Here is a 26,938-nt window from a genome sequence, read left to right on the forward strand (position 1 = left end):
AAAACAAAACAGATCTCTCAAGGGTTTTTAGGTGCACAGTCCTAGCGAGGGAGGACACCTGCCTGTGCTGCAAACTCCAGTTTCCACAGGGCAGTTGCCATTAGTAATGCACTCATTATGGGCTGAATAAGGGGCTCCCTAATAAGCTGGTAAACAGTGACCTCATGCCTCTGCCTGCTCTTGGCTGGTTTTTGGTAATTACAAGGGCACCGTGAAGCTCTGAGCACCCTGTGGAGCGTCAGGAGAGCCGCGCTCCCTGCAGGACTGGCTCTTGTGGGGTGTTTGTGGACGGATGGTGGATGGATGGTGGGGTGCCCATCGCCTGGCCACATCCACGGCGTCAGCCTCTGTTGGAACGGGTTTGGGTTTCCTCCAACAATAAGAAAACCCGGGGAAACCTCGCAGGGTGGACCAAGGGACTGCAGAATGGAAGTGATGTGGGATACATTTTTTTGGACTCGATGATCTTGAGGTCTCTTCCAACCTAAAAATTCTGTAAAAGTGACTTGTGCAGAACTCCCTGCTCGTTACAAACGGCTGTGCTGACACACCGCTGTCAGCGGGTGCTGAAGCCGGAGCTCCTCATCCTCACCCTCACCCTCACCCTCACCCTCCTCATCCTCATCCTCATCCTCATCCTCCTCATCCTCATCCTCATCCTCATCCTCATCCCCATCCTCATCTTCATCCTCATCCTCATCCTCACCCTCATCCTCATCCTCATCCTCATCCTCATCCTCATCCTCCTCATCCTCACCCTCATCCTCATCCTCATCCTCATCCTCACCCTCCTCATCCTCATCCCCATCCTCATCCTCCTCCTCCTCATCCTCATCTTCCTCCTCCTCCTCCTCCTCATCCCCATCCTCATCTTCATCTTCATCTTCATCCTCCTCATCCTCATCCTCATCTTCATCTTCATCCTCCTCATCCTCCCCCTCCCCCTCCCCCTCCCCCTCCTCACCCCCTCAGCCCCCTCAGCCCCGCGGCCGGGGCGGGAAAAGGGGGGGCGTGGCCTGCTATCTAGGGGGCGTGGCCTGCTCGGTTAGGGGCGTGGCCTTCTCGCTAAGGGGGCGTGGCCTCTCTCCGGGGCGTGCCCCCCGCCAGTCTCGCGGTGCCGCCGGTCTCGCCCCGCGCCGCGCCTCTCGCGAGAAGCGCCGGCCAAGATGGCGGCGGCGCCGGGCCGCTGAGAGCGGGGCCCCGGCGGGGCGGTGCGGGCGGTGCCGGGCCTGAGGGGCGGTGCCGGCTGCGGGCTGGGCCGGAGGAGGAGGAGGGAGCGATGCCGAGCGGCTGCCAGCGGCTCCCCGGCGGCCGGCCATGACCGGCGAGAAGCTGCGCTCGGTGCGCCGCGAGCACCGGCCCTGCAAGGCGGGCGGCGGGCTGCTGGGGCCCGGCGATGAGGAGGCGGCGGCGGCGCCCGGCGGGGGCGGCGGGGGCGGCTTCACGGCGGGACGCGCCAAGGCCGCGAGGGCCGGGGGGCGCCGCGCATCGGGCCCGCAGGCGCTGAAGGCGCCGCCGGTGGCTGGCGGAGGAGGAGGAGGAGGAGGAGGAGGAGGTGGAGGAGGCCCCGGCGCCGAGCCCGGCAGGGGCCCCGCGCACTTCCCGGTGCACGAATGCGTCTTCAAGGGCGACGTGCGGCGCCTCTCGGCCCTCATCCGCACGCAGGGCATCGGCCAGAAGGACAGCCACGGTGAGTGCGGGGCGGGGGGGCTGGGGAGGGACCCCCCCCACCGCCGGGACCGGGGCTCAGGGGGTGTCCGGGAGCCCCGCGCTGCTCCCCGTGTGCGCCGGGAGGCGCTGCCCCGGCACAGGCCGTGCTCCGTGCCCAAATCACTGGAAAAATGTGTTTATTTCGCTAAGTTCTGTTCAATTTTGGATATGGCAATGCTGAGGGGTCACCTAGGAGTGAGTGGCTCCTTTGGGTTATCTTTAGGTTTCCCCCCAGGTTAAAAAAAAAAATAACAACACAACAATTGACAACTGAATTCTTTGCTTCTGGGGTTTGAGAGCACCAAAATCCTGTCAGCAGCTCCCCTGCGGGCTTGCTTTGGACAGAGAAGCAGCAGCAGAAGTAGAAATATCAGCCTCGTGCTACTTTAAAACATGTATATGTTCAAAACGTGCCTATTTCGTAATAGGATGCTTAATTTGGGAAATATTGTACATGGTTAAAGAACAAATCTCCCCGTGGAGTCAGCTTGCATTCCATGGGGAGTTCCCATCTGCGTTTCCTGCCTGTTTGGGGTCAGGCCACGCGTCCAGGAGAGTGGAAGCCGTGCGGGATGGGGCTGTGCACAGGCTGTGATTACAGGGCAGGGTTATGCTCTAATTCTGGCCGGGAGATAAATGTCCCCTTTGTGTTGCTTAATTGTGTTACATAAAACAGAATCACCTCCTAAGAGAGGGCAATCTTCAGAATTGGTACAATCAGCGGAAGAAATAGCAATGAAATCCATCTCCGTGGTGGGATCGGGTACTCTGCAACAAGCGGCCGCGTGCTGGTTGGTGTAACTCGCAGCTCGGTTTCCTCAGTCGGGATGGGGAGGAGTATTTCTTACAACTGTCATAACATTTTTCTAAGTGGTTTGCTATAAATACAGCCACGGATATATTTATCCTGCCATCCTCATTCCAAGCGTTGCAGCAAAGACGAGGAGAATGAAAGCACCAGACTCGGAGGGAAATGTTGTTGCTGGGAGCCTTCTGCTGGCTTCTCCCCTGCAGCCCTTCTCGTTCCTCATCCAGCTCATCGGTGTGAGCTTGGGGTCTTTGCTTTGAGGGCGCTTCCTGGCACACCTCTGCTGCACTGTCATCTGCAGCGTGTCACAGACATCAATACCAGCTTCTAAAATATATAAAAATATGCACTTATCTATATATCTACATACTAATATAAGTCCTTTTCAAACAAACATCTTTCTGCTTTCTCGCTGCTGATTACAGTAGGAGTGCTGTAGATTTATCTCTTGGTCTTTCTCCAGACTAACTTTCAGTGTTCCTTTGTTCTTAGACTTCAAAAAAATAAAACAAACAAAAAGACACAACAAAACTAAACCCAAACCCTCGATGTCTGGACGTTCGGAAGGCCTGACTAACATTTCCTTGTTATTGTTTTCTTCCTGCCTGAATCCACCCCTCGCTTGTTGACCTGTTTGAGTTGTGAGTTACCTGGGCAGGTAGCTGCAGCTCACAGCTGCCCTCAGAAGTCAGCCCGAAGAGTCCTGGTGCGCGATGAGGAAGTGATGGAGGGGAGGAAGACCTTCTAGTAACAATTGGTGTTTATAGTTCGGTTCCATTTTTAGCATGTGGTTAAGGGCAGAGAAGCCAAGTCCTGGAGAATGTTAAACTCACGGTAAAACAAACATTGGTGGTGGTTTATAAATGGAGCGCAGCCTGCCCCACGCACTGAGCTAACCTCAAAAAAAGCATCACCTGTCGGTAAGGCCAGCGCCGGCTTTCCAAAAGAGGGTTTCTTTGGGGAAGCTGGTAGGTATGTGCTTTAGGTTACTGTGATTTTTGCTATAATGCGCATTTAAAAGCTTCAACATAGATTTAAAATAAAAATGTTGGTTTTGGAGTAGGCAAATCTTGCTGAATTACCAGGGGAAAACACTCGTCCTCCTCTACGTGCGTGCACACAGGTCTGCCCTCCCGTTAGGGCAGTGCTGGGCTCCGTGTTTGTGCAAACAACTTTTATTTGCATGCCCTGGCTGCAGACGTGCAGGGTTTTGGGCCCTGTTGTACTGCTGCCATCTCAGAGTAAGGCCCTGAGGGCTGCACGGCTTAAACTCAGGCAAAATCCTTGTCCTGGTGGGCCTGGCGCTGCAGCCGCGGCTCGTCCCGGAGCCTGACACCCCGAGGTGCTCAGGTGTCCCTGGGGCTGGAAGGAGCGAAGCCCTCTCCCAGCCTGGCCTGCCAGGGGAGTGTAGCTGTGCTGGGGAGGGAAAGTGGGTTAGTGAGAAGCCGTGCACTTCCCATCAGGTTAGTTTAACTAGAATTAGCCCGTGTGCTCCGGGTGGGGACTGTCCTAGAGCCGTGACTCGGTAACAAAATGTGTTTCATGTCCGGGCGGTGGCACTGGAGGCTGCAGCACGGTGAGATTGCAGTGGGACCGTCCTGCTCCAGTCCCGTAACAGCCGTACCCTGAGAGCATGGGGCTTGTAGCTGGGTGCTAGCGAGGGGGTTGGCGTGCTCCTCTCGGCAGCTGCTGGGGTCGAGGATGTGCTTGCAGGTCCCCAGCCTTGCTGAAGGAGCAGACACGAGCTGGTCCCGATGTGCCTGCCCCCAGCCAGACTCCTGAGACGAAATCTGCAGAGGTCTTGTGCTGCTGCCTGCTTCAGAGCCTGCTCCGTGCAGCGGGTGGGGTGGCATCCCGAGGCCCCTGCCTTCCCTCAGCTCCCCTGGGCTGAGCGAGAGGTTTGGTGAGCGAGGGGGCTGCTCCGACAGCGCTTCCCATCTGCTGGAGGCTGTGGGGAGATGTTCTGTGAATCGAGTGACACCTCGCCGTGATCCCTTCCTTCTGTGCCAGGTAACCTCACGTGGCTTGCTGTGATAAATCACCTAAATGTGCTACTGATAAAAAACAGCTTTGCTTGCCCCAGAGCATCGAGGCCTCCCCAGGTTATCAGACCTTAAGGCAGGTTAGGGATGGAGCTGTGCAGAATGCTGTGCCCGAGTGTGTCTGGCTGTGCCCAACGGAGCTGGCTTGGGTCCTCAGCTCCTGCTGCCACTGTCACCTCTGTGCAGGGCACCAGGAGCGGGCACTGCTCGGTTGGCAGGCCTGGAGCAGCGCCTACGTGTGCGTGCCTGGCTTCCTGTGGAAGGGAAGTGCTTCTTGTAGAGCAGCGATGGGACTGGGGTGGAATAAAGCCCCGCGTGAGGTGAGCTGCTTCCCGTGAGGCTGCCTGCAGTGCAGGTGGGGAGATCTGCCTGGGGCTGTGCTGCTCGGGGTCAGCGGGCTCTGAACAGGGATTTGTGCTGGGCCATGCCAATGGGCTCGGCTGCTCCGGCAGTCAGAGGGGCAGGGACTGAGGTGCTCCTGTGTGTCTGCCCTCCCTTTCCTTCTCCCCCATTTCGGGAGGTGGTTCAGCTTCCCTCTTAGTGGCTTCTCTTCCTTTGGTCCTGCAGCGAGCCTCGTTTTATCTCGTGGATATTTGTCAAACTTCTGGCTCCTTGCTAGTACCTTACTGGGTGAAGACCAGCAGGAAGGATATTTGCTACCTCTCTTCATCTTCCTCAGAAATAGTCTTTTATTTTTTTTCTGGCATTGACAGATTCTGATTTCTGTGCTCCAGCAGTTGTTGCAATGCCTGTTGGTGCGCACGCTCCTTCTCCTCTCCCCCTTGCCTGCAAGTTTCCCGGTCAGTTCTCAGTTCCCTACTTCTCGGTGTGATGAAGGTCGCAGAACCAAAGCAAAGTTGGTGCTGGAAGAGCTCCCTGGAGGTAACCCAGCGCAGCATCCTGCTCGGAGCAGGGAGCCTCCAAATCAGATCAGGTAGCTGAGGGGGTTGCCCGGAGGAGTTTTGAAACGCTGCGCGTTGTTGCCCAACTGCATTTCCTGTTTACCAGCGGAAAGATTTGCCAGTTCTCAGTGTAGCTGTCACAGGCCCGGTTATTTTGGTGTTTCTTCCCAGTGTGCCAGGAGCGTCCTTTCCATCCCTTAAGGAAGCCTGGGTGCACCCGGGATTCGGGGTTGTGGCTTTGGCTCACAGGTGTTACGGAGCCTATGAATAGATTTGAGGTTAGCCGAGTGAGGTGTGTGCAGCGGGCGGGGAGCTGGCTGCCTGAGAGCCTCAGTGACCCGCAGCAATAATTTGTGCTGTGTCTGGAATAGCTGATGCCAGGCTGCCTGTGACCTCTGCCTTTGCCTGCTTGCCTGTCTTGATGGGGGATCTCGTGGTGCTGCAGTTCGTTGGTAATCACCGTGCAGGAATGTTTTGGAGCACATCTGTTGGGTGTGCAGTGCATCCCTGGTGTGCAGTAAGTGCTTCTTGCTGGTGCCGTAAAATTCCCCCAAAATCCAGTGCATGTGTTGGAACTGGCAGTACGTTTTGTTAGCTTTGCTAGAAGATGTTTGAGCATACAGAGGGACACGGTTAAACAGAATTTTACAGCCTTAAGTTACAAAAGTGAAATGCTTTAGAATTAGCAGTGATAATGCAGCACAACACCTCCCTGTCCCTTACTGTGCGTGTCTAAGAACAGCAGTACCAAACGTGCCACGTGTGTAGCCAAACAGCCCTGCTTATGGTACCTGCTGCTAATCCTGGAAGCTTTCTTTGGAGAGATGGCATTAAGCTAACCGCAAGGTCCCTGTGCTTTTGGAAGTGAAGTTACCATTATTTTTCAACCTGTCCGTTTGCTTTTTTAGTAAAAATTGTATTCCAAGTCTTTGAAAAATTCATAAAATATGCTCTTAAAACTTTAATCAGTATTGTATCTCTGAGTAGCTTTTACCCTAGATCTGTCATTCTCTGTAAAATACCACACTCGTCAGGCCACGTGAGAGGGTTGGGTTATCACTGTCTTGAAGATGTGATTGTACCGCTTTGGCCGGAGCAGGTTTCGGGATGTAATTATAAAGCTCTGTCCCATGAAGTGTTTCAGCTGTGTTTGTTTTAACAAATATAATCAAAAGACTGTACGTGGGACTTGCTTAAAAACCTGACTGCTCTGGTGCACGTCAGTGTGCTCCTTTACCGGGTCGTCTATCTGAAGTTTCTTAACGCAGAGTGTTTGAGCTGTGTGTGCAGCCCTGCCGGGAGTTGCAATGGTTTCTGTGATGTCGAATCTAATATCTTTTTTTCCACTCTATTTTAGGAAACACTCCTCTGCATCTTGCTGTGATGTTGGGGCATAAAGGTTGGTAAAAATATCAATTTTGTTGCCTTATATTATCTTGAAGGCTGAGGGGCAAGAGTAAAGATTTGTTTTCTGTTTTTCCTGAATGCAGTCTTGTGTTTCAAATTACTTCAAAGTTGAGGTTTTCCAAAAAAAAAAAAAAAAAAAAAAATAGCAGTAGTCATGCAGGTTTGGAGGAAAGAAGTCTGGGTGTTGGTCAGGCCGAAATCAAGGAACGAGGTAGGCAGTGGGCTAGGCTGGAAAGACAGACCGACCTCCTTCAGCTTTTTCCCAGTTATGAATAAAAATAACATTTCCTAGAGTAAGTGACTGCGTGGGTGAAAATCGCTTCCCTGCTTTTCATACACTCCTTCATTCACTTATTCAGATTTCTGACCCACTGCCCAGCTGTTGCCTTGTGTTTGAAGACCGAGTGCCCTGCGCAGGGCCCAGCACGAGGCTGCAGGACCATGGAGCCTGGTGGTCCGTGGTGGCTGTCATCTTTGTAGACATCCTTTGGGAATTTTTTACAGCAGGATTTCCAGGCACAGGATTTCTATTTCTAATAGAAAGCATTGAAGTAGGCATATTTTAAGGCTGGGGAAAAAACATGGAATATAATCGTTCTGTCTCCATGACAGAAAAATTCTTGTTTCAGTAGTGAAAAGGAAGAATGCCTTGGTTTTGGTTAGCCACAGGAGTCCTGCACCTGGCATGTGCTGCTGCTCTGCAGCACAGCTATTGTCAGCTACAACAGCACCACACCACACTGACAAGTACAAATGATTTTGAACAAAGCTCTTTCTTTAATAAAATAACACTGATATAGAAGAATTTATCACCTTTAATTCAGTCCAGTTGAGTTCTAAGTCTCTTTTGAGCTGTGGTTATTTTACCTTCCAGCTCTAAGATTAAAAGCCCTCTGTGTTCAGTGCTGACAAATCCCCCGGTTATCGCAGCCCAGCATGGCAAGGAGGGGCACTTCTTCCTGTCGCTCCTTTTCCCATCGGCTGCATATTTGAGATTGCAGTTTGCAGTTCCCCTCTTGGCTTCTTTGTCAGTTGTCCCATGTGTGAAGCCCTAAATCACTTAGGATGTGTATGGTAAGCCTTTCTGTAGCTTGGCTGGAGCAGGAATATTCACACGGGATGTTAAGAACAGCACCTGGGTTTACTGCTTTGACTGACTCCTGCTTAGTCTTTGATCCACCACGAAGCCCAGGTCCTTTACTGCCTTGTCAGTCGGTCTCGTTGATCCTGAAGGTCAGTTTTCTGTCTTTCTGGGCTGGTGCACGTGCCCTGTTCAGCCCTATGTGGCAGCATTATAGCCAGACCTGTGAATTCCAGGGTGAATTTACATCCCGTGTGTTTATCTGAAGGTGTAATCTGCCTGTAAGCCTATCTGCCTTCAGTGCACGGTGCTGTTCCTGGTAGGCACTATCTAAGCAACCACAGAAGCACCGCTCTGTGTGTGTCTGTGTGTGTGGACAGAGCAGTTAGGGCTTTTGTTCCCTTACCACAAGGATGATGTACTCAGCACCGAGGTGTCTCTTCCTTCCCGCACGCGGTGCTTGCAGTGACTCAGGGTGGCTGTATCTCGCGGGGCTGGTAGGGTTTCCTGTAACACCTGCAGGTGAGGAATGCAGGAAGTCCCCCTCTTGGTGCCCATCTGATTCATAATGAGAGGGTTTGTTCAGCCTGCGGCGCCGGCTTGATCCTGCTGTATCGCTGCAGATGGGTCAGGGTGATTTAATGAGATGCGGTGAGGAAACGCTCCCTGCTTAGAAACGGAAGAACCATTGAAAAGGAGGGCAGCTCATTCAGAACGTGGAACCGCTGAAAGCTTTCTCCCCGTAGTTTTAGGGGCTGCTCCTGATTCCATCACCAGCCTTTCCACTTAGGGAAGGGAACGCAGGCTGAGCTGTGGCTACGCTAGGAGCTTGTGTGATATTTATGAGACATTAACGGTGCTCTGACAGCACGGCACGTGCATGCCAAGTGTCGGGGGGCACCGATGCGTGCTCTTACCGAGGCTTTGACAAAAAGCGTATCACAGCAGTACCCCCTCTGTGCTGGGGGAGCACAAGCCTGCGGGTGGTGTGCTGTGGGAGCAGGGCTGTGTTATCCCCAGTGTTAGTCCTGGGCTAACCACTGCTCGCACATTGTCATGCATATTCTGAGGCTTTCCGAGGTCCAAGTGTGCTCGTGTGCCTCCTGTAGATGCCATGTTGCCACAAGATGATGCAGTGTGTAGGGTTACGTTGCTGACAGGTTTTTCTCTCCCTCCTGTATGCACAAGGTTATCGAGACTTAATAAAAACTCCGTGCCTTCATGTGGATTTCTAGGAAATGAGTTCACCGCTGACCTCTGGGCAAAGGGGGTGAGATAAGGAGAGGGAAGCCTGCGCACAGCTTCCGCGTGTGGAAGGGCACGAAACGTCTCCTAATAAATGTATAGCCTTGTGCAATGGGAGAGGTGATGTCAGTTTTACAATATCTGCTATATAGAGGGAGGGATGTACGCACACAAAAATACCGCTTTATAAAAAGCAAAACACAAGAAGCAGAAGGAAAACTCTTCCAGTGGTGATGTAATTGGTCATCGATTACCAATTATGCTTTTAGTCCTCATATTTAATAGGAAAATACTACAAGTACTTACGTGAATGTTTTTTAAAATGTGTTTATAGTTTGTGTTCAGAATTTGGATGTGTGTTTTGGTAGTGTTTAATATATTGAATATCTACTATTTCTTATATTACTGTTTCCATGAATGATATTGATGGATCCCTTATGTTTACTGTAATTATTACTGCTTTGTTCCAGAATGTGCCCACTTGCTTTTAGCCCACAATGCTCCAGTAAAGGTGAAAAATGCTCAGGGATGGAGCCCTCTTGCAGAAGCCATCAGCTACGGAGACAGACAAATGAGTAAGAGCCTCTGAACCTCTGCTTCCCAATTAATCAGAAATGGAAGCCTCATTCAGGATAGGAAAACAAAGGTTTTCAAGCTATTTTTTATATAATACCCACACTTATGTTCTCTGCAGAATTTATCTTAATCAGATCAACTTTTTTTAATATTTAAATATGATTTGATAAGCTTGACACATGCCCATTTCCTTATCTTGATAGGAAAGAAATTGCATTAGGATACATCACGTTGAACAGAGTTAAGATTTTGGTTAAAGCCATTGTAGAAGTTACAAACTAGCATTCTGTATTTAAATTAGGAGTTACGGTGATGGAGAATGGATTTCAGCTATATGAGATTGTTTAATAGGAGCTAGGCCATGCATAGTAGCCGTATGGATGATATTTGATGTAACAGTTGGCAATGGGACATTGCTTTTATGTTGCATCTCAGCAGGTCAATAGACAAATACAGCGATTGAAGTGAATTACTTCAGATATGAAGTAGTAGAGTAAATCGTTCTACTTCTGCTCGCTAGTGGGTGTAATAGTATTTATTTTTACCGCATCTTCCAGCAGAAAACTTGCTGTTCTACTTCACAGTATATTAATGCCCTAGTTTGTAATACACTAACAGCATTCTGCATGGAGTCTCCTCGCTCCTGAAGAATTTTGTCTATCTGTAGGCTTATGTTCACTTTATTTTACTAAAACATGTAGAAACGTGTAAAAAGCCTTCTTGATATGATTGAATATGTTATATTATAAACAGTTTGAGGCTTTTCTTCCTGTTGTGATCATAGTGGGTTATGTATAGTTACTCTAACTTTATACAACTATAAATCTAATGAAATGCTACATTGGCATTAATTTTTTTCTAAATGTGTTGAATGCCAACCCTAACCTCCAGTTAACAACCAAATAGCATAGTTTTTCCTTATCGTTAATTTCTGTTCAGTTACAGCACTCCTAAGGAAGCTTAAACAGCAGTCCAGGGAAAGTGTTGAAGAAAAGCGACCTCGGTTATTAAAAGCCCTGAAAGAGGTAAGTTCAAGACAGTTACATTGACAAAAGCATGGTAGAAAATAGTGGCTTGTGTTCATTTAGCAAACTATAAAAAGACTTCTTACTTGTTTGTGCAAAGCTAGTTGCTCTTAATAGTAACCTTAGCTTACCATGACCATTTTAAAGGGTCACAGAATTGTGTGTGTTTTAAGGTACTTCCTCCTCAAATTCTAGGAATTCGACCAGTTTTGTGTAAGACCTATTAGTCATCTCTGCAGTCTATAAGTTAAAGAATGTATTTTTAATCTACACTTTTTGTTTGATTTTTTTTAAGGCTTCCTTAAACCCAGAAAAGGAAAGACTTTTTTTTTTTTTTTCAGTCTAGTTCTTCAACTGCATGCAGCAAACAGTTTTTCTCAATCACAGTAAAACTTCCCTGACTTTAGAGAAACTAAGAAGAAAAGGTCAGATTGCTCTGTTTCAGCATTTTACTGCTACTGGTAGTGTGCTAGAACTGTGATTACAAAACACGGATGTTTATTTCCCTCTAGGTGGGGTGGGCTTCTGTGTACTCAGATTGTAAAAACAAGTGGGTTTGCAGAAAGCAAACCAGTTATCTTAATTAAACCATATATCAGAAAACTGAGCTAAGCTTTGTCAGCAGTGCAGTCTTTGAATGTGCTCTGCCCGTGTTCCTATGTTTTTCATTGATCCAAGGGAGGAAAAAAACCTGCTGTCTATGTAGAAGTGGGAAAAAAAAAATCAGGTTTTGTGTGAGAGCAAGCAGCCTTACTAAAACAGCTCTGCTGTTCCTTGTTCCTACTAGTGCAAGGCCTGGCTTAGAGTTGCATGTTTCCTTAATGGAGTGGAAAAATATGACTGCCTCAGTGTATTATCAACATTGCTGATTTTTTTAATCATGTCAATCCTTACTTTGCTTTTGCGTTTGCATACAGCTTGAAGGAACTGACTGGTGCATTTATGGTATTAAGTGTATTTCCAGAAGATAATTTGAACTGTGTATATGTGGATGCTGGTAGCTGAAACTTGACTCATTAATTTAAGCTATAACATATAATTCCATGTCATTGGTTGTGGTCAATCAAAGCAAACAGCGGCCTTTAGTTCTTTTAATGGATATTTACAATTAATCTTTTCAAATCCACTGCTTACTAGCTGTGTGAATTGTTTAAACAAAAAAAAATAAATCAAAATTGCTAGCTTAAATGAATTACATAACTTTGTCATTGTTGATTCTACTGTAGTTAAAGCTTCAGAAATGTTTAATTTTAGTATCGATTCAACTACTTGCATCAGAGGGTAAAAAGTATGCTTTGGTAGAACACAATTCTGCCTCTAACTTTCAACAAATTTTACAGTTCTCACTTAGACTAAAATGTTTGTTAATGTATTCTTCTCCTCTCAGCTAGGTGACTTCTATCTAGAGCTTCACTGGGATTTTCAAAGTTGGGGTAAGTGGCTGTGTATCCTCTTTCATAGGGAGATAAGCTAGTCAGTCTTCAACACACTAATTCTTTCAAGCTGATTTTTTTTTCTGATTTTTGGAAAATTCACGATCCTGTTGAATAACTGGACTGGTGCCATTTAATTCCTTGAATTTCAGTCTGCACTCTGAATGCCTGACTTCCAGTTAAGTGCAGCTAGCTACGTGTTAGTGTTCAAACATTAATCTGAATGTGTTTTTGTGTGGCAGTAGAACATAGAGTGTTTCTTGATTTCATCTTCCTCCTATCAGAAGAATAAAAGTTTAAATAAATTAACAAGAATGTGTTAAGAATGGTCACCGTGTCTGAATAATTTAAAAATGTTGGTGATATCTTCTGCTACTGGTGGAAATTCTAGTAATTCTATATACCTATGTATAAGCATAGTCGAAGTACTTGATACACTATATGCCTCTTCCAATATTCATAGGGGCAATCAGGAGGCAGCCTGCTATGAAATCTTGAGCAGATCCTGAACAAAAACCTTCTTTTTTATGTAATCGATTGTGCACTTTTCAGAAGAGTCAGCACGAAAAAAGAGTAGGTACAGGCAAGGAATAGGACATTGCTCAGTGATGATACTGTGGCCTGATTTACAGAATATTATCATGGCAGTAAGGCACTGCACAGAAAAAGCTCCTAGTGGTCCTCTTCTCCAGGGGTCTCCCTGTGCAGTAGCACATACCTTTTGTTCAGCGCGTATCTTCTGTTCAGCTGATATAATAAAAAAATTAAAATATCAAATCATGGAATTGAAATTTCAATTGGCTGGAAGACAAATTATTATAATCTCTATATGGTTTAGCTCAGTTAAAACGAGGACATTTTAAGATCTATCCCAATGCTGGAGGTACTCTGTACAGTTATGTAGCAGTCTTACAGTTATCGATTAGAAAAACATGGTGTCAGTCAATTGTACTTGTGTAGAGATTGTGATGGAAATGGGCATGTTGTATTTCTGTATTACAATGTGTAGAAATTCAAGGTGAGGAATAGTTTTAATAGACATATCTTGCAGAGGAACCTCAATGTCCTAATTGTATGATCTCTGTCCCTAATTGCAGTGCCTTTACTTTCCCGAATTCTGCCTTCTGATGCTTGTAAAATACACAAACAAGGTATAAATATCAGGTAAGTACTGATTTGTAGTTTGTGATTCCTAAGCCACAAATACCTGTACGTTAGTGAAAATGCTGGTTTCAAGTGTGGTGTGAAAGAACACCGAGGAGTGTGCAGATGCTTGTGAAGCACTGTTGTGTTGGTACATAGGTATTTAGAGGCAGGAAGTGGTTTGAACTACAGGAGTCTTTTCCACTGTCAAATTGATGTTAGCTTTAATTCCTGAGTCACTTAACATAAAGCAAAAACAGTTGAGTTGTGTAAGGCTGTATCTACCAGACATGACAGTGACTAATTGAAAAAAAGGAATTCTGTGGAGTAAGAAAAATTGTACTGTTTCTGTTTTTAAAATGCTCAGTGCAGAAGATTCACAAAATCCTGAACTTTTTTCAGCCGTTCAACTGGTTTAAATTGTGTTTTCAGACTCAATTGTCTTTTCTGTTTAGGTTCCAAAACTTTAATGGGAAAAAATGTTAGGATTCAGCAGGTTATATCTATAGAAAGTTATTTTCTTATTAAAGCTTTTAGCATAGATATATGAAATTACTTTTTAGGTCAAATTTGAGTCTGAGAGCATTTTTTTCCTCCTTTCTCTGCTCCACTTATATAGCTGGGAGTTATGAGACTGGCTCTCAAAGGAAATAGATCCAGATTCTTTCTTGAATTCAGAGGCCAATATATGACGAGCATTAAGGAATCACCCCTTAAAGCTGAAGTGGTTACTAAATTCAGGTTCTTTAACCATCTGTTTTGGAGGAGTAAATATTCTAGCACTAATGCATATGAGTTGCTAGAGAGATCTCTTTCCTTGGCTCTGTCTCTAAATTATTCAGGTCAGCAGAAGCCTTTCTTTTGTGTTGGCGAGGGGAAAAAAATAGCAACAGTAACTAAAATATATCAAATGAACATTCAGTCTGTTTTCTAGCCCTCTCTCTATGATGGGTCACATCCTGGTATTGCTACTCAAATCAGTGGTTACTCCCTGGGGAATAGGTTGCTTGCCACGTGGAGTAGTTGCATTTTTGAACACACATGCTGGCTACGTAATTTGTCACTTCCTCATTCTGTCAGCTTTGAAATAAAGATGAGCTTTTCTTTATAAAACACTGTGTTTTAGATTATGTACAATACGAAGGGTGCTCTAGCACCCAGGGCAGGTTAGTCTGGAACCAGCTGCAGCCTCCACTTTTTCTTCCAAATTTAGTGAGATGTTCACCCCATGGTACATGGGGTGGTTCCTGCTGGCGGACAGGTGCTTGTTGACTTGTCTGCACCGTTAGGAGGTCATTCCTGGTCTGAGGCTCAGCAGCTCATGCTGTCTGCCTCCTCTACTTTGTGTAGTTGTTTTTTTTGGCCACCATGGTCGCTCGCTGCATGCTGGCGAGATGTTGGCATGTGATGAAAGATGGAACTTACTCTATGAAGTTAGTGCAAAAATAGCTTGGAGTGCACCTTTGATGGTAGACATTGTAATGTGAAACCTATTACGTGGTTATACTAATTCTCTATTTCAACATCCAGGCTTAATTTATGGAATATTTTGTGAAGACTTAGGTCTTAATGTGTTTGGTTGTGACAAAAAAAAAAATTCCTGCTTGAAAACAGAATGTACCAGTCTATTTGAGTGTTTGTGGGTAACTTCTTTTAAAATACTGGTGTATTTTCACAGGCTGGACACAACTCTCATAGACTTTACAGACATGAAGTGCCAACGAGGGGATTTAAGCTTCATTTTTAATGGTGATGCAGCACCCTCTGAATCTTTTGTAGTTTTAGACAATGAACAAAAAGTTTACCAGCGAATACATCACGAGGTGGGTAACTGTGTGAAGGGAGGGTGTGAAGTACCTCAAGCTTTTACTGCCCATCAGAAGTCTGACTGAATTTACTAAACAAAGTGTGCCTCTCAAAAAGACCCGAACTATGAAGTAATACAAACCACGTATTTTTTTGTTCAGCTGATGTAACTGAAGCTCTGTTGGTGACGTAAAATTGTCTTATGAAGAACTGTGTTTGGATACAGACTTCTAAATGGGGGAAAAACCTAGAGTATGAAATACCTGTTAGAAAAGACTGATTCATTTTGAGTAGGTAAATAGGTTTTAAAGTTTGAAGCATGACACTTCATCTTTCCAGTGGGCTTAAGTTGCGTGTCCTCGGGTAGGTTCTCAAGTTTACTTGCTGCTGCTTTGCACCCGTTTAGTCACTCCGTGGCCAGTGTAGCTGTAAACAGTGCAAGGCTATGACTCACTGGTCCCCTACTATTTATTTGAGTTTATAATTATAGCTTCACCCACCAATCACTTAAGCATGGATCTTTGCTTATGCAAAGGGTGTGGCTGGTGAGCTTCAGGATAAGTCACCCTTAAATATTAATGCAGATGAAATGGCCAGGATGAAACTGTTCTGTTAACCAGCTCAGCTTCTGTAAAGCTGCCTGAAAACTCAGGAAATGCTGATTCTGGGAAAGGTTCCAAAAGAAGAGGTGCATTGATTCTAGGTTTTAAGAAGTAATCATTTATCATCAGTTCATTGCTGTATTTGGAAATTTTCCTTCTAGGAATCGGAGATGGAAACAGAGGAAGAGGTTGACATTCTGATGAGCAGTGATATTTACTCAGCAACATTATCAACCAAATCAATTACCTTCACGCGTGCCCAAACAGGATGGCTTTTTCGAGAAGACAAAACAGTAAGCTGAAAGAAGATTTCACAGTCTGGTGTTACCAGGGACAAAGATCAGAAAGTCTTATGGCAATGTGATTGGGGAAAAAAAAAGTGAAAGAATAAGACACTGGAGGGGTGGGGTGGGGTGGTGATGCTTTCCCTGCCCTCACTACTGTCCCTAGTTTGACCACATGGTGTATCTGACAGACTCCCTTCATAAGAACATGGTAGCCTGGAAGCAGATAACTGTAGCTGGTGTTTGTGTGTGGGGGGGAAACAGACTGTACAGAAAATAACTTTATTCTGTGGTTATATTGTCTGTGCAAAGTCACTCCAGGATTTATGGTAAGGATTCTCCTGTATGCTCCTGTGTCTGTGAAATGTAGGAAGATGAAAGTGTTCTGGGTACAGTTTCCTTTGCATGTTCCTTCCAGTTATTGTTGTGCTGTTTGAGGTACAAATTCTTAGCTGTGAAAATATTGAAGCAGCCACCTTCAGAGCTTCTCTAAGTAAGAAATTGCTTTCTGGTGACTAGCTCTGAAAGGTTTTGTTCTCACCTGGATGTTAAGTTGTGCCATTTATAGACAGTTTTCTGCTGAGCTAGTGTTTCTGAGCTGCATCCATTCATGAAATAAGGAATCCATATTTTACATGTGTAAAAAAACAGAAAATCCATGCATATAAACTACAATGTAACTTGTTGTTGAAATAACTTTTAGTCAGATTTCCCTTGGCCACTTTCAGATTCTTAAACAATCTCTTCTCAATTTCCGTTGATACAAAATAATTGTTTCTGATGGAACTCTTGTGTTTGTGCTGTATGTGTGTTAGTGGGACTGTACAGTGATAGCTCACATGGTTGGTTGTGTAAATTTAAATTACAACATCTCAATCCTGCAGTCGTCATACTGTAATGTAATTACGTGTATATACAGGAATTTAGATGTTTTTACTTTATCTTCTGCAATTAATTCATGTCTAATTCCTTTCTTGCAGGAAAGAGTAGGAAACTTTTTGGCAGATTTCTACCTAGTTAATGGACTTGTATTAGAATCGAGAAAAAGAAGAGAACATCTCAGTGAAGAGGATATTCTTCGAAATAAAGCTATTATGGAGAGCCTGAGTAAAGGTGGCAACTTAATGGAACAAAATTTTGAGGTATACTTATGTCATTCTTTACACTGATTTTTTCAGAAGTGAATAAACTTTCACACGAATAATTTACGGAAGTTTTTGTTCTATTATGGCTGTCTGTATTTTAAAGTAATAAGTATTACCAATAAGTGTAATTGTAGTCATTAGTTTAATTATCCTGATTAGTGCACATATTGAGAATTTTTTTTGGTTATATTGAATATTTCAGTCATAATTAGTATCTTAATAAAAGATGGTGTTTTTATCTTTGACAAATCACTAAGTTCTTTACACCAAATGTTTGTTGTGTAGAATGCCCTTCTAGTTCTTTTTCAATCCTGTTTTCCTTTAGCTTCATTAAAGTGGACTAAGCCTGTTATTATCTCCATGAAATCAAGAGCTATTCAGAGTGAGCCAGACATCAACTGGGAACATGCATACAGCCTTTTAAAAAGGATTAATTTATTTCTGTATTAGTTTGTGGTTTGTTAACTTGTCATTCAGGCTCTTGAATTAACTGATTAAGCAAAGCATTAAAACAGACAGCTTCTGTGTAAATCGCTGTTTGAGGCGTAATATCTAAATGCAGCCTATGAAAGGAAGAGTAGGAGATGGAAAAGCTGTGTGAAGTATCAGCTGCAAACCAAGTACATCTGTTGAATAGTAAAATTCTAAGAATATATGGAAAGATAAACAGCTATGATGTGTTTCTCTGAACAGCCTGTCAGACGGCAGTCACTAACTCCACCATCACCCAATACAATTACATGGGAAGAGTACATATCTGCTGAAAATGGAAAGTAAGTGATTTTGTTTCATTGGCATTAACTTCCATAGACACTGTTAGGTCGCTGGTACTTTTTTTTAGTGTCCTGTAGTTTGTGGGTGCTTTTGGTTTTAGTTTTCAAGGGGCAGGAATCTTGTTGATTGCTTGGATGTTTCACGTGTGTCTGTGGATGGAAGAAACTGGCTGGGAAGCTGATACCTGTGTACAAACAATATTGTGTCAGGTGACGATAAAATACAGTTTGGTCATGTACCTGGTAGCTATGGCTTAAAATTTAAACACTTTGAAAATACGTGCATCTTACCTGGCATTTTTTAAAGGAAGACTTCTGTCAATTTCATTGCTGTAATTCACTGATGTCTTCAAGTGATGATAATAAATATTCCAATTCACTGTGTTTAAAATTCAGTGTTTAAAATTTAATGAGCCTAGTAGCAATGTCAGTGTGCGAAAACACACTTCTGGAGTACAATGGCATACAGAACTCCTTGTACTAGTGAGGTTTTTGCAAGATGCTCTGCTCTAGGCATGTATTTAGGTATTGAGCAGTTACATTTTAAATTAATTTGCAGTAGCGTCACTTGTAAAATATCCAAGCAGTTGAGTTTTTGTTTTTTTTTTTCAAGCGTTAAATGTTTCCCAGCTATTGCATGTAGAAGGGCCCAGAAGTAAATAAGTCCTTTTTTTTCCACAGATCCCATAGCCTATGCTATAGGCAGATGTAAGCAGGGAAGATGATGACATTGCAGTTCAGGCTTACTAAAAATGCACATGTATTTTTTTTCACTTTCATTTTTATGTATTTAAATAAAATAAATATTCAAGCATAATAAATAGGTTATGCTTGATCAACATAGAACGTGTCTGTTTTGATAAGAGCAGCATTTAATAGTCTGATAACCTGAAGGGTGTTCAATGGAAATTTGAGTTTCTAGCTAATAGAAATCAGATGCCAGTAACATCTGTTACCTGATGTTTGTTCTTCTGTTTCTGTTTTTCTGTCCTGTTTTATATTATTGTCTTCTAGTGACAATAACTTTTCTGCTTTCTCTGAGATTGTTTCAGTCTCTTCACAAACTTAACACTTAAACTTTGCTACTTTTTTCACATACAGACTATTTTAGCCTACTTCTGCAACCAGCTGGTGAATGTATTTCTAGGTAATTGCTGTTCTGTAGCAGTTATTAACGTAATGTTCATGTGGAGTTATTTGAAGACTCTTGTCTTTTCCCTAACTGTATCTGTCTTGCCTCCAGGTTTAGCAGAACTCAGTGATCTAAATTGAGGTGCCTACCAACTGATGCCTTTTTTATATGTACAGCCTCTATTTTGAAGTACTTGCTTTAATTTAGAGATTCTTTATTGGCTTTTCAAAACCGAGTCTTGATTCTTCCCTTTAAAACTGAGGTTCCACTGAGAGGGGGGGAAAAATGACTTTGTCTTTCTCCCCATTGCAGGGCTCCTCATCTGGGTAGAGAGCTGGTCTGTAAAGAAAGCAAGAAGACCTTTAAAGCCACAATAGCTATGAGCCAGGAATTTCCCTTAGGAATTGAATCGTAAGTCAAAATTACTGGCCATAAATAGTACTTATGTGTAAGAAATATGTTAATGCAGAATGCTTTGTATCTTCAGGTTAGGGACTTTGGTGGTTTAAAAACCATGTATGAAGCAGTGTTGTTAAGTGAGTAAACTGTTACAGACCTCACTGCTGGTGTGCCTGCTCTCAAAGAGCTAAGTACTCACTCCCCTGATGAGACCAGGGGCTTGATGAGGTTTATTGTTAATTGTCACAATGCTCACGTGCCTGATCCTACAGAATACTAAACCAGTTGTGCCCATAATAAGTTTTAGCACAAAGTTATATCCTCCATACAGAACCATGTCAGGTTCCGTATGTCTTTAGAGAAGAGGGGTGTGGTAGTTTGTGCTTCAGCTGCTGGTGTAAAAAGAGGGCAAGAATCAAATGTCTTGGTGTTTGTTTGTATGCCCTGATAATTCAGTATGGATCACTAAGAACTGAGTGTGATGATGATATTGAAGCCATACATAAGCACACACGCACAATTGGCATGATGTAACTTTTCAAATCCTTTTTCATCACTTTTTAACATTTTTAAAAATTTTGTATTATCTTCAGGCCAACTTCCTCTATTTTAACGGATTAATCTGTGTGTTTGCAGCACCGTGCTCTTTGGGTTATTTTTATCTCTTCCAGAGGGGAAAGCCTGCGGAAATAATTGGTAATGAAATCTATTCTCCTTTCCAGATTATTGAATGTTTTAGAAGTAATTGCACCCTTCAAGCACTTTAACAAACTTAGAGAATTTGTTCAAATGAAGCTTCCACCAGGCTTTCCTGTAAAATTAGGTAAGGCTACTCTAACAATTCTTGTGGGTTTATTTTGCCAAAATATGTGTGTTCGTTCTGTACAACGTATTCAAAAATTCTGAGTTCTGGCAAAGAACTTCTACATACATGTAAGTGTGTGTTGCTGTAGACTTCAGGGGAATGCAGTTACAGTACTGCAAACAATGTTTGGTTTGAAAAAGAAAATCTGCAGCTCAAAGGAGATTATAGCCCTAGCCAGGAAGAGACCTCTGTAATTTACGTTTTCCTAATGCTAGGGTCTTGTTCTAAGAATAATACAGATAAGCTGAAGCGTCCTTGCCTTAAAGCATCATCTTAGTCACAAGTTAAGTACTTTGTAGCATTTTTGTATTGCTTTTTTCTCGAAGTTTATAGGTGACATATTATTCAATTACAGATAAACAGAAATGAAAACATTACCCTTGCTACCAGATATAAACATATGAAACAATTTATTTATGTGTATTGATTATCGCAGTGCAAACTGTCACAAAGTAATAGCACGCTTTCTAAATGTTAGAGGATTTCTTGGTACCAGGAAGCTTGGACATTCTGAACAGACTGTATTCTGCCCCCTGTCACGCTTGCACAGTTCTGTGTATGGATTGAGGCTTGCAAAGTTCTTTCAATTCCCCCATGTCTCACTGTGGGGGAGTGAACGACCGGCTGTGTGGTGGTCAGCATTCTTCCAGGTTAAACCACAACAGTAGGGGAAGGGTTCCCTGGTTATCAGTCTGCATCAAGAGAGGAAAGTCACTGAGTTTATTATGTTAATATTTTTGAATTGTGTATTGAGTTGGATATCGTTTCACTGCTCAGGGTATCTGAGCATTTTCTGAAGTAACTTTATTATAAAGCACCTCTTCATTTTTTTTAGGAGTTTTGAATTGCCATCTTGTGAAATATTAAACAAGCTTCTATACATTAAGCAAGTCTGAAGTTACAATTCATTAAAAAATAGTTGGCAATTATTGGTAAGCCTGTGTACCTCTGATTTTTCCCTGTATTCGTTTCCTGTCTAGATATTCCTGTATTTCCCACCATCACAGCCACTGTGACTTTTCAGGAGTTCCGTTACGATGAATTTGATGAATCCATCTTCACTATTCCTGATGATTACAAGGAGGACCCCAGCCGTTTCCCTGATCTCTAATTAAACTGGAAGGTTAATGGTGAATAACAATAACAATACCAGCGTACCACAGTGAGAGCAAATGGATGCAAATAGCCCACAGATGTAGATAAAGGAGTGGGTCATAAAGGAAGGGATAAACTTAATCCAGAGTAAAAGGGAACGTGCATCAAATGACTGATGTACCAATACTCACTCTAACGGGCATCTAATCTAGTTCCTGATTTACAGCAAGTCTCCTGCTGTGTTGTTCACACTTTTATACATCCAGTACTGCAAGCGTGGTAGTCTGACACCTCAATGACCCTGAGAATACTTAACAGCTGTGAGGACTATCATTCGTTTTTAAATTTTTTTACATTTCTTGGTGATACAAAAAGCACTCTTGGACCATTAGCATAAAAGTGGAAATGTCTTAGCTGGATATCAGTCCTTTAAAACATCCCACCATATTTTAAGATGACGGTATTACATTCTTTCAAGCTTTGTTTTTGAGAATTGTAAACTATGTATCATTATGTATAGTTCAGTAATTTGAATGTTAGTTGAATGCATATTAGGAGGAATGTGTTTTCTGTAGTTGAATGAACCAAATGGTAACCATTAAACAATTGCATTTTCTATTGCAATGCACTTCAGAAATAGCATTCACTCTGCAGGGAATAAGGTACCTCCTCTAGCACCTTAGTGCAATCCATTGTGGTGCTATCCATGTCTCTGAACCATTAATTTCTTCACTGAGCTGTTTGCTAATCTTGCTTTCATTGGCCCTGCACATAACTTCTCTTCAAACTGGCTTGGAAAAGCCTCTCTGTGTCCATGATGTGTCTTGATTAGCGTGCTTGGAAGTTCATTAGCTCAAAGTCACCACTTCTCATCTGTCATGTTCACTTAGGAGACTTGCTCCGTAATGGTTGAACACCAACTAGGTTATCTCCTATTTGTATTTAGCAGCCACTGGAAAACATGGGGTGCTTATAAAGAGTTCCTAGAACAATAAGCTCAAGCCTTTGTATGAGGAGAAAGGTTTTCTTGAAGTTAGTTCAATTGTAGTGCACATTGAATAGGGCTCACCTTAGAGGATTTTATTTGCAAATGCTTAGAATATTTCCAAATTATTTTTCCCCTTATTTTTAATAAGTAGGGGTTTCAGTACCCTGGCTTCTTGAGCTTATTCTCATTCCAAGTGGTTCCAGTCTCCTAATTTGACAAAAATCCAGCTTTTTGGTTTGTTAGCAAGAATTTGTGCAAAAGGCTAATGGTGCTATTTGTTTTAAGAAATTTAGATTAAAGTGCTGTGGTGTAATTGTACAAAAATGTAAATATTTTCAAAATTATATTCTTTGTGCACTGTAGTTAAAACTTTTTCTGGAAATAATAGAGTTAAGTATCAGAATTTATTATGAAGAGTACCATCAATGCTTAGTAAAGGTAACCAACCTAACTAACCATGCGGATGATACGTGGAGATAGCTTATCACAAGGCAATAAAAGCTGACTTGTCAGGCACATTGATAGAATGTGGAAATACGTGTCTGAAGGAGAAACTCTTTCTGAACTTCTAGAATCTACCTGTATAAAACCCAAAGAGGCTGCTCTAGAGAAATACAGTATCCACTCTATAAACGAGTCCTGGTGAATCACTATCCGCAAAGTAAAGATGAGGTGAAAATAGGAAATTGAGGTTGATCCTTGTCCAGCATCACTTTAAACCTGCACCTTGGATGGGTGAGTAATGCTTACTTTGCAGACTGTGACTGATACACTGGAGTTACTAATGCAAAATCAAATAAAAAAAAAAACAATAGGGAAAAAAGAAAGGGAAATGTAAAATTTTTGTAATTATGTTTGAGTACTGTATCAATAGCAGATGTTGAACATTTTCTAGGAATGATAGGACTTGTTCTTCCAAGTTGTTATGAATTCCTAAAGTGTTTTACGTCTATGGTATAAGTTGACACCCACCTCGAGGTCTTGCTTAGAACCAGCTGAGATCCTTACCACAAGAGACCCAGATTGAATGTATGTAGAGACTGAATTGTCCAGTCGGTGCTGGAGGTCAGGATTAAATACTAATGGGGCCAAATGCCGAATACTCCTGTTGCCCTCTCTTACAAATACCTAATGTAGAAAAGAATGTTTGGGGCAGTGCTGCTGGATCAGGTTTTGTGGCAGGCACAAAACCGAGGAGAGTACGGGTGCCATAAAGTTGCTTGGAAACTTCAGCAGATGCAGAAGGCTGTTTCTTCATAAAGTGAATGTTAGAAATCTTTTTTATTTTTTTCTCCTCAGTATTACAGGGAAAGAACCATTTGTTTTGTTATTTTGTGCTTTTGGTTATTCCAAAATATCACAGAGCTTGCTGACATAGGAAGGAGCCAACGTAGCTGGGGCTATGTATTTTGGCAACGTAGCAACTGCAATGGACTGGATGCTAGATCTTAAACAAAAAAAAGAAAAAAAGAAAAAAAAAAACCACTACCAACAGTTATCACCTTTGAGTGTAGCCTTATGTGAAACAGAGGGTTCTGTGTATCTCCACCTGCCTGTAGAAGAGACTTTACTTCTGGTGGCGAGTGAGGTATGGCTTGAAGCCCACTACAGGTTATGGAAATGTGGTCAGTGATTTCCATGGACTCTGGCTGGAGATTTTTTTTTTAAATCTTCATGACTACACAATGACTAACTTTGATACATTTTAAGATTTGCAGGAACTTTTTCTAGTGCGTTGCTATATTAAGGCTTGCTTTAATTTGGAGCATCAGCAGAGAAGAATGGACACAGGTTTTGTTGACTGTAGTCTTTTTGCATTGTTGTAGTGAACATACTACTGCTTTTCTTACTCCGAAGCCGAATGATCTGACTCCATCAGATTGTCCTTTCCAGTTCAGTGACTGTTTTTTAGACTCCTGTGACCGCCTCATTCAGTGAGAGTTGGTGAACTGTTTCTCGGTACATTTCCTTCCAACTTCTGGTGATGTGTTTTCTGTCTGAAACATTCCTAGCGGTGAGTTTTAAAACACTGTTAAAAACGTATGGACACTTTGGGTGTGGTTTGCTGATGGATACACTGAAAGCTGTAGGAACCTTCGTTAGCGAGAGCAACGTGTCTTGCGTTAGGCTGAGCCTGTGCTGGGGAGCTGGGTGCTGAGCTCCCCGGCAGCGCAGCTGTGCTGGTGCGGTTCTCCAGTGGTGGCTGTGTCCACACCGGTATCAATGTTTTATCCAGTATCATTCATTTTGCTTGCAAGGGTTTTTTTTATTGTACTGACCCCGCGCATCCGTCAGTACGGAGCCATCCACGCAGAAGCTTTGTCGGCGCTGTAGGTGGGTGAAGTGTTTCTCGTCTCGATGTAGCCTCGGCCCCCAGCTGTGCTGTGGGCGTTGGTGTCCGTTACCACTTCGATCTCCTCTTTGGATATCTTTTGGAAAACTTGTCTTTTTAGCAGGATTGATCTAGCAGAACTTAATTTCTGTTTTTTCCCTTCATCTTTTCCTTGAGGCCACGTTAGGTATTAAGGAAGGGTTGTCCCTTTACAATGAGTACATATCCACTGAGGCTGTCTCGTTACTGCTGCATAAAAAGCCCGGCAGCTCCAGCGCTTTAACGCCACCTGTACGTGTGTGGGGGCTTCCACTGCAACACAATTCCATGGAATGTGAATATCTGCGTAACAAAAACGCATTCCTGGACCTACTAGCGGAGTTGTGAGGTATCACTGGTGCTGCACCCAGCTGGGCTGGGAGAGGCAGCTTTCACAGCCTGTGCAAGAACCACGGTGTTGGGATGCTCGCTGGCACCGTGGGGCTCCCGGAGGCAAAGCTGACGCTGACGGTACGGGAGGGATGCCCAGAGGGGAGATCTGTGTCCCAGGGCTGTGACAGAGACAACCTCAGCGCAGAGTCTGGGTGGTGTTTCTCTCTGATCTCACCACCTAATTTTTTCTGATTGATGAGAGAATTTTTTTATGAATAAGTCTTAAAAAGACAGCCACTAATTTTGGTAAACTGAAATAAGAAATTGTTGCAAATAAATTCTAGGGGTTGTTTCTTAACCAAACTGTTTTACTGGTCTTCCAAAACATTGCTTTAATTTGTGGCAAAGGGAATGCGTTGTCTTTTTCCTTTCAAGGAGCTGCTGTTCCAGTCACTGTACTCACTTTACTGCAATTCTTGATTTATGTATAGAAATGATTTGTTTAAAAAAAAAAAAACTCTGGATATATTTGTGCTGGAAACCCACATTGTTGATATTCAAAGCAACTGTCCATTTTTAAATGTATTTGTTCTCAATTTTAATTCATGCAAGGATAACTGCATTATTTAATCTGTATTAACAAGTTTCCTGTAATGCTGCAGTTTCACATTTATTTTCCTTACAATTTGTAACTATCATGAAAACAATGTCACTTTTTTTTGCATCTTACTAGTTTTTTTGGTCCATGTTTTTAACTTACCTTCACTAATAGTAATGTTTTGGTTGTATCATTTGTTAGAATAAAGACCAAAATATGCTGTTCGATTCTGAAATTGTTCAACATGTGACAAACATGTAAAAATCAAGTTCAATGCTCCCTCCATGCGGTACTCTCAAGAGTATAGAGGTGTACATCTCTGAGCAAGGATTTGATTTGAGAAGATGAGTTCACACTGCTGCATTCTGCAAGGGCATTTTATTGGTCAGTTTTTAAATAAAAGTCTCAATTTTCAGCCTAGCACTGGTTTTTACCCTTTGTGAAGCTCTAAAATGTGATGGGACTGTTTACTACACTGGGGAGGTGCAGTACTGGTAGATAATGAACACTGCTTCCACCATACCTGAAGGTGAAGGAGACAGAAGCAAGCTCTTCTTAGCAAGTAACAAGAATAGCTACCTTGGAGGGAAAAAAGAGACCTTTTAAGTTTAACTGTGTTCAATATTGACATTAGTTTTCTCTCTTAAATCCAGGATTATACATAGAAAACATAACAGTAATCTCAGAACAAGTGTGGACAATGAACTTTTAACAGTCAGTTGCAAGAGGAAAGTAGAACCTAACAGAGAGCTACAAAGTTAATTAAAATAGTAAAAGCACAGACTTAAGTCAACAGGTACATTGTAGTCTTCAGGGTTGGGTTGTAATAACCTAAAGTAACATCTAATGTAGGTAGCTTCAAGCCTGGCTTTGGCCAAAATTAAGTGCATTCGATTTAAAATGGGTATGCCAACACCTACTCTTTCTTCAGGGATTTCATCCAGAGTGTCTTGCTCAGTCTGACTTCACAATAATCATTCTTCCTTCGTGTAGTGGGAGCGATCCTTGTAGGATCCTTGTAGGAAAGCCTGGCCGCTGGAACAGCAGCCACCAGCTACAGCAGGACAAAACCTCCATCTGGCCTGTGGTACCTCATCTAACACCATTTGTGTACATTCATTCCAAATGGAACAGGGCAGCTTGAACTGCACGCTGACAAGGTACCTGAGGAATTG

General features: G+C 43.2%; 1 protein-coding gene across 1 annotated transcript; it reads left to right on the plus strand.

Moving 5' to 3' along the window:
• The first annotated feature begins 1,115 nt into the window (after positions 1–1,115).
• ANKRD13C (ankyrin repeat domain 13C) lies at positions 1,116–26,183 on the plus strand. Its single transcript, XM_068689965.1, has 13 exons — positions 1,116–1,690; positions 6,820–6,861; positions 9,666–9,770; positions 10,711–10,796; positions 12,184–12,229; positions 13,327–13,393; positions 15,051–15,195; positions 15,942–16,073; positions 17,045–17,206; positions 17,903–17,982; positions 19,427–19,525; positions 20,236–20,336; positions 21,359–26,183. The coding sequence occupies exons 1-13, from the start codon at positions 1,318–1,320 to the stop codon at positions 21,487–21,489; spliced, it is 1,569 nt and encodes a 522-aa protein (XP_068546066.1). The 5' UTR covers positions 1,116–1,317; the 3' UTR covers positions 21,490–26,183.
• The last annotated feature ends 755 nt before the right edge of the window (positions 26,184–26,938 follow it).

This window comes from Anas acuta, chromosome 8 (genome assembly GCF_963932015.1).
Source record: "Anas acuta chromosome 8, bAnaAcu1.1, whole genome shotgun sequence".
Taxonomy (NCBI): Eukaryota; Metazoa; Chordata; class Aves; order Anseriformes; family Anatidae; genus Anas; species Anas acuta.